We start from the raw sequence: 12,860 nt of genomic DNA, 5'->3' as shown, positions 1-12,860 counted from the left end.
ACATGAAGGCATCTGATTGGTTCTTTCCATTCGCACCGAATGGCAGGGATTGGTCAGAGTTTTTACAGGCCTGCAGCTGCCACAGAGGTCGGATTTTTTTCATTCCTTTTTCTGAACACATTATGTATTGACTACTCTCAGGATGGAAGGACCATTTTACCCAGTATAACAAAATGTGTTTCTGAGCAGGATTACCAACTATAACTTTAAGTTAAGCAGAATTAAGTATAATGGGCAGGAAACCCAAAAGTAAATGTCCTGATGTGAGGATGCAGGGTCTCAGGAGGATAACATAATATTTACTTACAACATATATGCTACCATAATACTATTATAATTCTATTATTACATATTTGCCCTGCATCTCTCTCTGTTGCTGTCTCTCCTTATGTATCATTTTGTCATGGATCACTGTAAATGTATTATGTTGATCTGTTCTGTACACACAACATCTATTGCACGTCTGTCTGTCCTGGAAGAGGGATCCTTCCTCAGTTGCTCTTCCTGAGGTTTTTACAATTTTTTCCCTGTTAGAGGTTTTTTTGGGGGAGTTTTTCTTTAGCTGCTGTGAGGGTCTAATGACAGAGGGATGTCGTATGATGTAAGGCCCTCTGAGTCAGATTGTGATTTGTGATATTGGGCTTTATGAGGAAAAACAGAAAATAGAATTGAATTGAGCTTACCTGTTCCATGAATGTAGATTAACCCAACTCACTATAATAACCTTATTCGTACATAATACCTACTCTGGACGGGACGCCATATACAGCGTACTACTTGCTCTTATACTTGCTAGCAATGCTTTAATAAGAAAAAGATCATTTTCCCCAAAAAACGACTATTACAGATAAAAAATATCCTAAAGGCCTTAAAAACATTACATCTGTCTCATATCTGTAGACACCTTGATTACAGGAAACCAAAACGCTCCGAGATCTTCCATAACAGTTAGCCAAAACATTCTGAAAAGCTCCTAAAGATATACTATGCAGGAATTTCCTAAAACACAATGTTTTGACTAATGCTGAAGTAATCCCTCTCAATCATCATTTGTGACCCATTCTCAGTGTGTGGTGACCCTCATGTGCACTAGTATCATCAGGGTTTTATAAAAAGGGAGCGACAAAGTGCCAGACCATAAGATGCACGCATCCAAGAGACAATCAATCAATTACCCTGTAACACCAACAACCACTGTACATCACTGTACCTGTAAATTATATTTATATTTTATCACTGTCAATACGAAAATAAGCATGCTGTATATACTGACAGTTCCAGCTACCTCATATATGTAAAGCGACCTGTTTAACAGTTACATTAATAATTCCATATTAATTCCAGCACCCTTTGATGCGCCATTGCATTGTCGCCATTTCAGCTTTGTTGTTGTTTAAACTATATGTCTAGCAACTAATTTACTGTGATGGTCTGAGCAGAGACAGTGCTTATTTCTGAAACTGACATTTTAAAAAGTGGGGTCGTCTTTGGTGGATTTAAACCTTCCTGCTCTGAGGAAACAAGCTAACCCCTGGGTAATCTGTGGGCGCATTCACACTGGGATAGTCCGGAGACTCGGTTCAATTGGGCAGGGAATGCCGAAAAATTTCACACCTTCGGTTCACTTTCACACTGCACTTTTTAAAGCGGACCAAACTGCCTGGACACTGTCACGCAGTTACAAGAGCTGCTCGTTTGGGGGCGGTATTGCCCAAAACGACCACTGACCAGGAAGAAAAAAAGCATGAGGAAGGAGAAAACCCGGCTCATCAATTGGCCATGACTGAAAACTGAAATCCATCCCCTTCAGTCGGCTTGGTCACCACAAAAACAATGGAGCAAGACCAAAGTTATGCAGTCTTGGGGTAAGCGCTTGCACCTCCTCACTATTCCACGTCTGCCCACGAGACATTTTTCAACGAGCATTCACACCACTCCAAACGAACCAAACTATCCGTGGAAGCGGACGTGGGTTTCAAGTGGACCAAATAGCACCAGTGTGAATGCGTCTTTATATTTAGAGTAGTTTGCACCTGGAGGATCCTGAATGTACATTCACGAAAAATACATTATCTGTCAGCACCACTGTAGCACCTGTCTGACATTAACAGCTGAGTGTTTCTTTTTTCAGCTCTGCCAGCAGCAGCTGCAACAGTTGTCTTCTCTGTAGTTGGATCGGGTGATAGAGAACGTGGAGCAGGAGAGCTGTAGTATTGTGAATTCGTCCTATAATGTTTTGTTTGATTATATCCTCCTGACCTGTAGGTTTCAGCACTGAAAGACCAGGGCAACAAGGCGCTGAGTGCAGGGAACATTGATGAGGCTGTACGTTGCTACACCGAAGCGTTGGCCCTTGACCCTTCAAACCATGTCCTGTTCAGTAACCGCTCAGCTGCCTACGCCAAGAAAGGCAACTATGAGAATGCTCTCCAGGATGCCTGTCAGACCATCAAGATAAAGCCTGACTGGGGCAAGGTGAGAATGTTCTGTCATTTTTCAGTTTATAAATTGTGCAGGGATTAAAATTGCGAAGACAATCTAAAATCTCTCCCTTTCTCAATCAACCAGGGCTACTCCCGCAAAGCTGCAGCATTGGAATTTCTTGGCCGATTGGAGGATGCCAAAGGAACCTACCAAGAGGGACTCCGGCGAGAGCCAAGTAATCAGCAGCTAAAGGAGGGTTTACAGAACATCGAGGCTCGGCTTGCAGGTAAAAACTGTTGAAGTGGTGATGTACTTTATCCTACAGAAAAGGTGGCATTATGATGTAAAAACCGAATGACTCACTTTTCCCTCCTACGTGGGTGGAAGATTGAGAGAATACTGCCGACAGGATCACTGAAGTAAAATCACATTGTGAGTGTTCAAGTTTTCAAAAGGAGAGTGGGCAGTCCACTTGGGTTTTGAGTGTTGTGATTCATTCAGACAACAAACAAGTAGTAGGGGTTACAGATGAGAGAAAGCTCTGCTAAATTTAATCCTAGACCAGTGTAAGATGTGTTGGCATTAGGAATGCAGCTCTCGATTATTTATTGACGGAGTATTCTACAGAATAATCCATCAGTTAATCAGGTTATCAGATAAGAAATAATTTTACTTTATCAAAGAGCAGCAGTAAATACAAAGAGAATATAAGACAAGTTTTGAATGAACAACTAATTGATCTCCTTTTTGAGAAAAATCAACATTTTTATTGCTTAAATTGCAAGCAGTGATTGGGTTCCAGTTGCTACTTACACCACCTGGTGTTTTGATTTTGGGGGTATTTTAAGCATCGCTGTGAGCAGTGTACTGTAGGTATGTGTGACTCTTGATAATAACATGAGTGAAGCTCAGGCTTTCACAAATTGACTGTAGCTCTGTTTTTTTTCTGTGGTAATGTTTTCAAGTTAGCCAACAATAAGTTTTGCTACAGAAAATAACGTTTGTTTAAGGGAAACTACGTGCTGCTTGGGGCTCCCCACTCATCCTCTCTCTGGTGGGGGTCCCAGATGAGCAGGATAACGTTGATGTAGGGCTGGGTGACAAACGACTGTGCGATATATCAATATAATTTCATGCAAGATATACATTTTGACAACACCGCTTATGTCGATGTAGGGTCAAGTTGCATTACATAACACATACCAGTGTGCATCTCTCCGCTCTCACACTCTCCACAGAGCTCTGCCCCACTCACTCGCTCACAAGTTCTCCATCTACACTCAAAGAGACACAGAGCTGCTACTCTGTTTAATCTGTCTGTTAATTAGTCCACAGCATGATATCGGGCTAAATGTTGCACCTGCTAAGTTAAATCAGTCTGTGAGATGAATGAAATTACTGCACTAGCACATGTGCAGTACAGCGCAGTGCTGCTAGTGTGTGTGTGAGGTGGATCATGGCAGGTCGCCGTTCTTCTTGGTAGTTGAAGTCTTGTGTGACATGGAGACAGTGCCAGATGTATATAACATGGACATAGTGTCTCTCGCGCCTTCCCTCCCTTGGCTTCTCTGTTGATGCTGTGTGCATAAAAAGGATTAATAGCCTAAATAAATAAAAACAATTAAATCATTTTCCAGCACTATATTCATTTGAAAGGCCAACGGATGGTTAACAACTTTGTAACTCCTGTCACAGATATTGATGATTATTTCAGATCAGACGGATTTAGGCCGACTTGATACTTTAATAGTTGTGTTATAGTTTTGTGGCCTTTGCTGCAAACCTTTAAACCTCTGTAGCTCCAGTGCTGTGTGCAAAAGGTTAACCTACAGCCCTGATTTTTATTTTATATCATGTGTCATTTACATGTTGTGCAGCTGCATATTTTCAAACTGGGAAAAAATCCCTGTCTTTGCATTTTATTTTGATCTCAGTCTGTTTTTATAAAAGTGCTTGTGACATCTCAAATGTGGCTTTGATTTGCAGCTGAAAACGTGCAGCCCATTTCATAGAAAATACTGAGATATATATCGTCTATCACCAGTCAGCCTGTAAATATTGAGATATGAATTTTTGTGCATAGTGCCCAGCTGATGTTTTCTCTTTTCTATCATTTTGCAATCTGCACTCTAAAATCACGTCTTCTGTTTTGAGCATGGGTTTATAATTTTAAGTGCCCGCCTCAAGTCTCATGTCCACAGTGTAAGCGCATTGTGTCACCGTAATAATTATCTGTGTGAAGAAATAGTGCACCGTTTTTAGTATCAAGTGAATCAAGTTTCTGGAGTCATTGTTTCACCTCTAGTTGGTATCCTGAGTGCTTCTATGTGACTGTATATATCACATTAATAATCACCAATTTTTGCTTCAACAGAAAAAACAATGATGAACCCCTTCGCCATGCCCAACTTGTATCAGAAGCTGGAGAGTGACCCTCGGACCCGTGAGCTACTGTCAGATCCCAACTACAGAGAACTGCTGGAGCAGCTCAGGAACAAGCCATCAGAGCTTGGCACGTATGTACACTTTCAAAAATGTGTCAGTTTTAACAACATTCTGCTGTAGGGAGAAGTTTGCCTTTAGGGCTTTCTGTCAGAAAGGGATTTCTTGGTTAAAGTCAGGAAAAACATGGTGGTTTGGGTTAAAACAAATTGATTAGAATAGAGAAAGGCCCTGAAGACAAACTTCTCCTATGTGTCAACATTCTCTGATTTAAGGCAAACGAATTATGTCTTGAGGCAGGACTCCAAAAACAAAAAGATGATTTTTTTGGGTAGAATTGCAGTAAAAGATTACACAGTATTTCTAGGCCCACTGTCATTCTGCATTCTCCTGATATTATGATTCATAGTCATTAGAATGTGTAATACTGGAAAGTGACCAAAATCTAAACTATTGGATCTGTAATGAAACAGAAGTTAATCTGGAAACATGTAGTATCCCTGAATCTTGTGGTATTAGAGATGCATTTCTTTGCCTGACTGTTTTGCAGGAAGCTGCAGGACCCCAGAGTGATGACCACCCTCTCTGTGCTGCTGGGACTGAACCTCTCTGAGATGGAAGAAGATGAGGAGCCCACTCCACCTCCTCCCCCCAAACCCAAGGAGACTCAGCCACCACCTCCCAAAGAGGAAGACCTTCCAGAGAACAAGAGAAAGGTAAAAAAACAAATATGATTGACTCGTTCATCATACTTTTTACTTTTATGAGTTTTAAGCCATTTTCTGATGAAGCCTTATTCTGAGCTACTTTTAATCCTCTGATTTCATTTTTTTCTTTTCTCAGGCCTTGAAGGAAAAGGAACTTGGGAATGCTGCGTACAAAAATAAGGACTTTGACACAGCGCTGAAACATTATAACGAAGCAATCAAACACGACCCTACCAACATGACCTATTTATCTAATCAAGCAGGTACATATTCTTACATGCTGGAAAACAAATGCCAGCCTCACTCATTTGAGCAGATTGACACATAGACAGATGATATAGAAGTTCTCATGTATAGAATTAATCTGGGCTGTCCACTGAGAGAAGTTCTGGGCTGGAAAAAATCTCCTAAATCAGACTTTGTGATTGGTTGGTGTTCTGCCACTTGGCTGACCATCACAAGTCCTCAGCTTGGAGGAAAAAAATGTAATTGCCAGCAACACATTTAGATCTAAAGCTTAGGGGGTTTTGCAGAAAGCGATTGGCAAATGGGTTGTCAAATGTAGTAGCATCAATAGCGGGTTTAAAATGAAAAAATAAACACACACAAAAGATGCATGGGATGCTAAAAATACATGTTAATTAACCACCTGATGTGCAAAACACAAACTTTATGCATTATAAGCCCTGTTTCCACCAAACACTTTCAGTATGCTACCTTTGAAACCAAAAGTAACCCTTCAGTCATGGTACCTAGACCCTAGTGTTTCCGCCACAAACAGTACCCTTAAATGTGGGCAGGGTTGTTGTCACTCACTGCTCCGTCCAGCACTCACTGTGTTTCCTCATTACCGGTGACACAGAGGGAAGTCTGCACCTCGTTTATAGTCCACAGAACGAGGCTGCAAACCAACGTTTTCAGAACAAAATAGAACCGGCTGCAGTGAGAGTCTCTCTCCATGGGATATTTGAAAATAGCGGGTTTGTGCATTTAGTCCTTCTCAGGCAAGTTCATGGGTTTAGTGTTGCTGTTGCCCACAGGAACAACGCTCTGCAACACTTTCTTTTCTCCAAGTGAGGATTAGAATATATGCAGTTCACATAACCCAGTCGAAATTAATATGCATAAAAGATCTACCCATTACTAAAAGTGTCTGTCATCCAACAGAGACAATAAAAAAATAATGGAACGGTCAAAGTTCTCATCGTCACGTTGTCACCTCATGCATTGAGTAACATTACGAGTTAAAATTCCATTGTAAAAGTTGCTGGCAGCCAGCCCAGTGAATTAAATTATTAAATTATTATTACAGCTGCTGCAAGAGGTAGCAAAAAATTATTTCAATTTATAGTTACAGTCTACTTATATATGTAAAACTTTCCACAGTATGAACAGTGGTTACATGAGCCTTAAACCAGCCACAACTCGGCCCTTAGCAAGAATGACGATTCGCTATTGCCTGCAGTGTTCACAGCTCCACCTTTTGGTACCAGATCTGTGTGCTAGGTACCCCAACACAAGGGGGACCAAAAATGGGGACGGTACGGAACCCCCAACACAAGGGGGACCAAAAATGGGGACGGTACGGAACAGTTCCATCGGTACCATCCACAATTTTTCACAGTGGAAACGAAAAAAGCGTACTGAACTGTACCGTACTGCTCGGTGGAAACAGGGCTTTAAATTACTGATAATAGACTCGCATCCGATACAAACAGGCGAAACATCTGTTAAAAAAAAGCTGTGTTGGACTTTGAAAGTAAAACATGTTCTCCTTTTTGTTATTTCTACAGCTGTGTACTTCGAGAAGGGAGATTATGACAAGTGCCGAGAGCTCTGTGAGAAGGCCATTGATGTTGGCAGAGAGAACCGGGAAGACTACAGACAAATTGCAAAGTGAGTTCTGGAAGAAGTGTGAAAAGTATTTGTCTGTTGTTTTTTTTTGTCTACCCACACTGCCCCTCAACCTAGAGGGCAGGACTGGTATTTTGTGGGTCTTGCTGGAATACATTTACTCATTTATTTATTTACTTTGTAGTCTGGATGGGAAACGACATGCAGCTAACCAGTATGAGACCAGAAAAACTGTTATACAACAACCATTAGGTGGCACTGTTGCTGTATTACTTGCCACTACAGCTGGCCAAAGAAGAGACAGTGCTGTTGAATTAGGACGCAAATTATGTGTCTGTTTACTGGAGTATTTTGTTGAAGAGCACAAAGTTTGCTGTGTGACTGTTGCTGTTGATATTTGTTTTTTGTTGAATTCATATTACTGAACTGTCCTCTCCTTAACTAAAGAACTCCCCAATCCTCACGCGTTGGCTTTTGAACAGGAATGTCAGATGGCTGAATTCGGACGTAATAACATGTTTATCTTCTTCTGTGTCCTCCTTCTCTTTGTACAGGGCCTTGGCTAGGATCGGGAACTCATACTTCAAGCAGGATAAATACAAAGAAGCAGTTCAGTATTTCAACAAGAGCTTGACAGAGCATCGTACTCCTGATGTCTTGAAGAAGTGTCAACAGGTGCAGTGCATACTGATTTCCCACTGAGCGGAGCTTTATGATTCTTCCTCAGACAGTAAATCCAGAATTTATATGTTTTCAGTTGACTTTTTTCGAGGAAAAAAAAAAAATAAATAAAAAAAAGTGGTGCTAGACCGACATGAAAACATAGGCGGGGTCTTCACTTATAACTTGAAACTGTAATTGGCTCTGCAGGCAGAGAAAATATTGAAGGAGCAGGAGAAGCTAGCCTACATCAACCCTGACTTAGCCCTGGAAGAGAAGAACAAGGGCAACGACGCCTTCCAGAAAGGTGTGTAATAGTTGTGGTGCTTGTTGGTTGTTATTTGATTCTTCTTGTAAGAACTTGTCTAAAGATAAACTTGTCTTCTCCGCATCACAGGAGACTACCCCTTAGCCATGAAACACTACTCTGAGGCCATCAAGAGAAACCCCAATGATGCCAAACTCTTCAGTAACAGAGCTGCCTGCTACACAAAGCTGTTGGAGTTTCAGCTTGCTCTGAAGGTACAGTGCTTCCTTACCAATCATGTTTGTCAATCAGTTAGAGATTCTAACCTGCCTCCAATTTTTTTTGCTCATTAATATGACCTTGTAATAATCTTTTTTCTCAGGATTGTGAAGAGTGCATCACACTTGAGCCCTCCTTCAGTAAGTGGGAAACTTTGTATTTATTACCATTTAATTCACATTTTGCTTCAAGAACTTTAATGAAAGAGTGTTTTGCACTTGTAACTGTTAAGGTGTAGATTAAGTCCATCTGATTAAACATCTGAAACACATCTGTCCACAGTAAAAGGCTACACGCGTAAAGGAGCTGCCTTGGAGGCCATGAAAGACTATTCAAAAGCTATGGATGCATATCAGAAGGCTCTGGAGCTCGACTCTTCCTCAAAGGTATTTCACAGGTCACTACACAGTTTAGAGTGATAGAGGAGATTTCTGCACACTTAATCCTGTTTCACAGACCTTCATTAGACCATACATCATTCAACAGTGGACAGGTAGGGTAAAAAAAACAAACAAAACAAAAAACAAACAAAAACAATCTCATGCTAAACATTGGCAGTATGGAACACACCTGTGCACACCCTGCTGGTAGAAGCTCCACCTCTTGGGTATTGTAGTTTTTGAGCAATAAATGGAGCGCTGTGAGGCATACAAATCGAAGCCATATTTGTTAGGGTGCTTTCACACCTGCCCTGTTTGGTTCGGTTCAATCGAACTCAAGTTCCTTTGCCCCCTAAGTGCGGTTTGTTTGGGCAGGTGTGAACACAGCAATCACACTCAGGTGTGCACCAAACAATCAGACCAAGACCCTGAAGAGGTGGTCTCGGTCCGGTTACAAATGAACTATGGTGCGGTTCATTTGTGGTGAGAACTTGTTCCGACCTGAATCTGAACCAACTGCAGTCACATGACACATTGTTTGGGTTAAACATGAGCATGTTACAGTCCTGGAGGATTATTAATGTGCACCTCCTCCTGTACTGCCTTAATATGCACATTCAGCACATCCAATGCATCAAAACATTGTTTTCTAGTTGGAGCCGCGCCTCGTTTTCAAACTGTATGGTTTGACTAAAATGAACAATGACAGCAATATAGTCCACGATGACCAGCGCTAAAATCAACCTGCGTAGTTGTCCCTCCATTGTGACATTAGAAAGTGTCACATTTATCTTGCAAGTGTACTCTTCTCTTCTTTACTTCCTGGATTTTTCCCACGTGGAAAATCTGACCAATCAAGAGCAGCTTTCTCGCGCAAGGCATTTTATCTGGTCCGCTTGTAAATGCTGCCGTGAGAACACGAACCAACTCTAGGCAATTATACAACTTAGTAACAAAATTAGTCCTCTGATCTATAACAATAAGAAGCATCTAAAAACAAAAATAGAACCAAGAGCTGATGAGGGGTATCAAGCGAGGCCATCATGACACATAGAGCCCAAATTCTATGTTTGAAATGAAATATCTTGAATTACAGGATAACACTCATATCCAAATCCTCGTTAAGGCCTGTTTATTTGTTTGTTTTTGAATTTCTATTTATCCTTTATTTAACCGGGAGAGCCCCTTTGAGATTCAGAATCTCTTTCATGGGAGACCCTGTTAGGACAGGCAGCAGCATAAATAAAACAAAGAAATACACAGAGTCAGAAAACAAAAAGGAAGTAAATATCAAGCAATGGGACCCACAACTCAACAGACTAATTTAAAAGAGTTTGTTTTGTGACCAGGCAAATCAAAAATATTGATATTTGTCGCCTTATTTTTCACATTCTGGATTTCAAAGCATTTCAGTTTTTTTTTTTAATAATTTGCCTTCTCCACATTCAGGAAGCCACAGAGGGCATGCAGCGCTGTATGATCAGTCAGACCATGAGGAACGACAGTCCAGAGGAAGTGAAGAAAAGGGCCATGGCTGATCCCGAGGTGCAGCAGATAATGAGTGACCCAGCCATGCGCATGATCCTTGAGCAAATGCAGAAGGACTCTCAGGCGCTCAGCGAGTAAGTTTGTTTATTTATTTTTTCACTTAAATCTTTTGTTTTAACTTAAATCTTTTGTTAAACCACTTAAACCATTTTTGTGACATTAACATGTCAGTTACAACAGAATTAAAATAATAAATTATTAACTAATTGAAAAATAAGCTCTAACGAAACAAAAAGTATAGAGTCCATTTTTCACATTTTCTGTCCAGTTGTGCTTCTACTTAAGCGAGTACGTTTACCAAATTAATTGTCTCACTTTCTGTCTCTCAGAATGAAGAAGTTAATGTTTTCTTTTTTCCCGTTTGATCCTCAGCCACTTAAAGAATCCAGTCATCGCTCAGAAGATTCAGAAACTCATCGATGTCGGACTGATAGCCATTCGTTGACGAGAACCAAGAGACTCCGAGACATCAGTGGAACAACGTGCAAATCCCTCCAAAATATTACATCCTCCTTTCATGCCTTCAAAATTCAAAATTATATTGTTCATAGTCTCCCTGAGACTTTGTGTGTGTTACGTTTTTTTTAAAATCAGTTTCACAACTTTTACATTGTATTTAAGAAAGCATCTCGTATGTCATCTGAAGAACTTAAGGACACTCGAAAACATCTGGAGAAAAATAAATGGATTCATGTGTACAGATGCTCACATCTAAAAAATAAACAGCACAGTTAAGTGAACCACCATGTGCAGTGTTTAAAGGGGAAATCCACCCTGAAGCGATCACATATTCCTATTGGTTCATGGTTTAAGAATTTCTACACTCAAAATAAAGATTGTAACGTAGATCACAAATTGAAACTGTCAACATTGGTCATTGTTCTTAACTCTTCTCTTCCTCTTGTAGGCTTTACTTAACATGGTGCTTTAAAGCTGGAGTTTGTTTTCCTCTCTTTTGGTCGTCTACCACACCTCAGGTGGAAAGCTGAATATCCTTTCTGCTGTTTTTGAGCCTTGATGGATGCTCTTATTTATGTACTATACAGCTGAACTCAGGAAAGTGTCGAGGGTTTCCTCGATTCTGGTGTCGAGGGGACGGATCCAGACTAATTGTAACTGGGACTGGAAGAATACTACTTGATGCTGTTGAGAGTGTAGGGATATTTTGCCATGATTAGTGATTTAAGATGGAAAATTAATCAGTTATTAAACAAGTTCATACAGCAAATAAGGCGGCAGTGTTTTTGTGTATTATGTTAGTCAAAAATTAAAAGTTTGGAGGCAGCGTTGCACTTCTATGTGAAAATATGCAGTTGACAGTCCTCCAACAGTGTCATGATTTAGCGATCGAGAGTAAACTTGGAAGATGTGCCGATAGTCTAAGTAGATACTTTTGAATGGCCTCGAATATTCATTTTCCAAGCCTGAAAATGTGGCTTGAATATCTCAAGATGATGGGAATAAAGTGATAGTAAAAGGGTGGATTTACCTTTCTAAACTAACTATTGGTTGAGTAACGGGGGTCACAACTATCACACTTCATAATGCATCTTTAATGTTTGTCGTCTTGTCTTAAGAGTACCGAAGCCTGTGTGCCTCTGTGCTATGGTTTCCAAGAGGGACTCACATATGATAAAAAAAAAATTAACTGTGACACCTTTTTGTTTTCACGTTACCACAGCTGGATTCTCTATAACTCAACACAGCAGATATGGACATGTGGGCATTTTTTAGAGTCCCGTTGTAATCATAAGCCTCCACGTAACAAACGTGGAGTTCACACAATGTGAAAGAAACTGTCCCAAGAAGTGTAATGTACCAATGGAAATCAGTTGTACAGTCAAATATACAGTATCTGAATGTATTTTAAAGCTCAGTGGCGGCTTTTTTTTTTTGTCTGATAAGACCAACATTGTTGACAGTTACCCAATGCAGTAGTAGACCGATCATAAGGTCGTAGTGTGGTTTTAAAAACAGAGGACACACCAATAAAAAGTACAATGAGAGATTCTTCATACAAACACTTGTGTAAGTCATTATGCTTGTCATTGTTTATACTCAGAAAGGGACAGTTCAGCCCCAAATCAAAAATTTTCCTCTTACCTGTAGTGCCGTGCTTCAATCTGGATCAGGGGTGTCAAACATACGGCCCGGGGGCCAGATCCGGCCCAGTGGATGACCTTGCACATCTAATAGTGATGCACTTGTGAAGGCTGAGAGGTGCCAGGTTTCAGGAGCAAGTTAAGAGGCTGCATCGGAGGCTTTTCCATCCTGACCAAAATACAGTTCTTTTCTGTATGTAATGACAGTGACTAGTCG

The 12,860-nt window shown here is 40.6% G+C and overlaps 1 protein-coding gene across 1 annotated transcript in view; it reads left to right on the top strand.

The window, feature by feature from the left end:
* The window catches only part of stip1 (stress-induced phosphoprotein 1), a 15,602-nt gene extending 3,042 nt beyond the window's left edge, over nt 1-12,560 (top strand). Inside the window, exons 2-14 of the mRNA XM_050040261.1 lie at nt 2,266-2,475; nt 2,569-2,710; nt 4,799-4,940; nt 5,417-5,582; nt 5,710-5,836; nt 7,367-7,469; nt 7,982-8,102; nt 8,298-8,394; nt 8,485-8,609; nt 8,717-8,753; nt 8,896-8,999; nt 10,443-10,615; nt 10,914-12,560. Of these exons, the coding sequence (XP_049896218.1) occupies nt 2,266-2,475; nt 2,569-2,710; nt 4,799-4,940; nt 5,417-5,582; nt 5,710-5,836; nt 7,367-7,469; nt 7,982-8,102; nt 8,298-8,394; nt 8,485-8,609; nt 8,717-8,753; nt 8,896-8,999; nt 10,443-10,615; nt 10,914-10,986 (1,620 nt within the window). The 3' untranslated portion in view covers nt 10,987-12,560. The remainder of the gene's footprint in view (nt 1-2,265; nt 2,476-2,568; nt 2,711-4,798; nt 4,941-5,416; nt 5,583-5,709; nt 5,837-7,366; nt 7,470-7,981; nt 8,103-8,297; nt 8,395-8,484; nt 8,610-8,716; nt 8,754-8,895; nt 9,000-10,442; nt 10,616-10,913) is intronic.
* The last annotated feature ends 300 nt before the right edge of the window (nt 12,561-12,860 follow it).

The sequence above is a fragment of the Epinephelus moara genome, chromosome 3 (assembly GCF_006386435.1).
Source record: "Epinephelus moara isolate mb chromosome 3, YSFRI_EMoa_1.0, whole genome shotgun sequence".
Lineage (NCBI taxonomy): Eukaryota > Metazoa > Chordata > Actinopteri > Perciformes > Serranidae > Epinephelus > Epinephelus moara.
The sequence above is the reverse complement of the archived record's forward strand: the minus strand, read 5'-3'. Positions and strand labels throughout refer to the sequence as shown.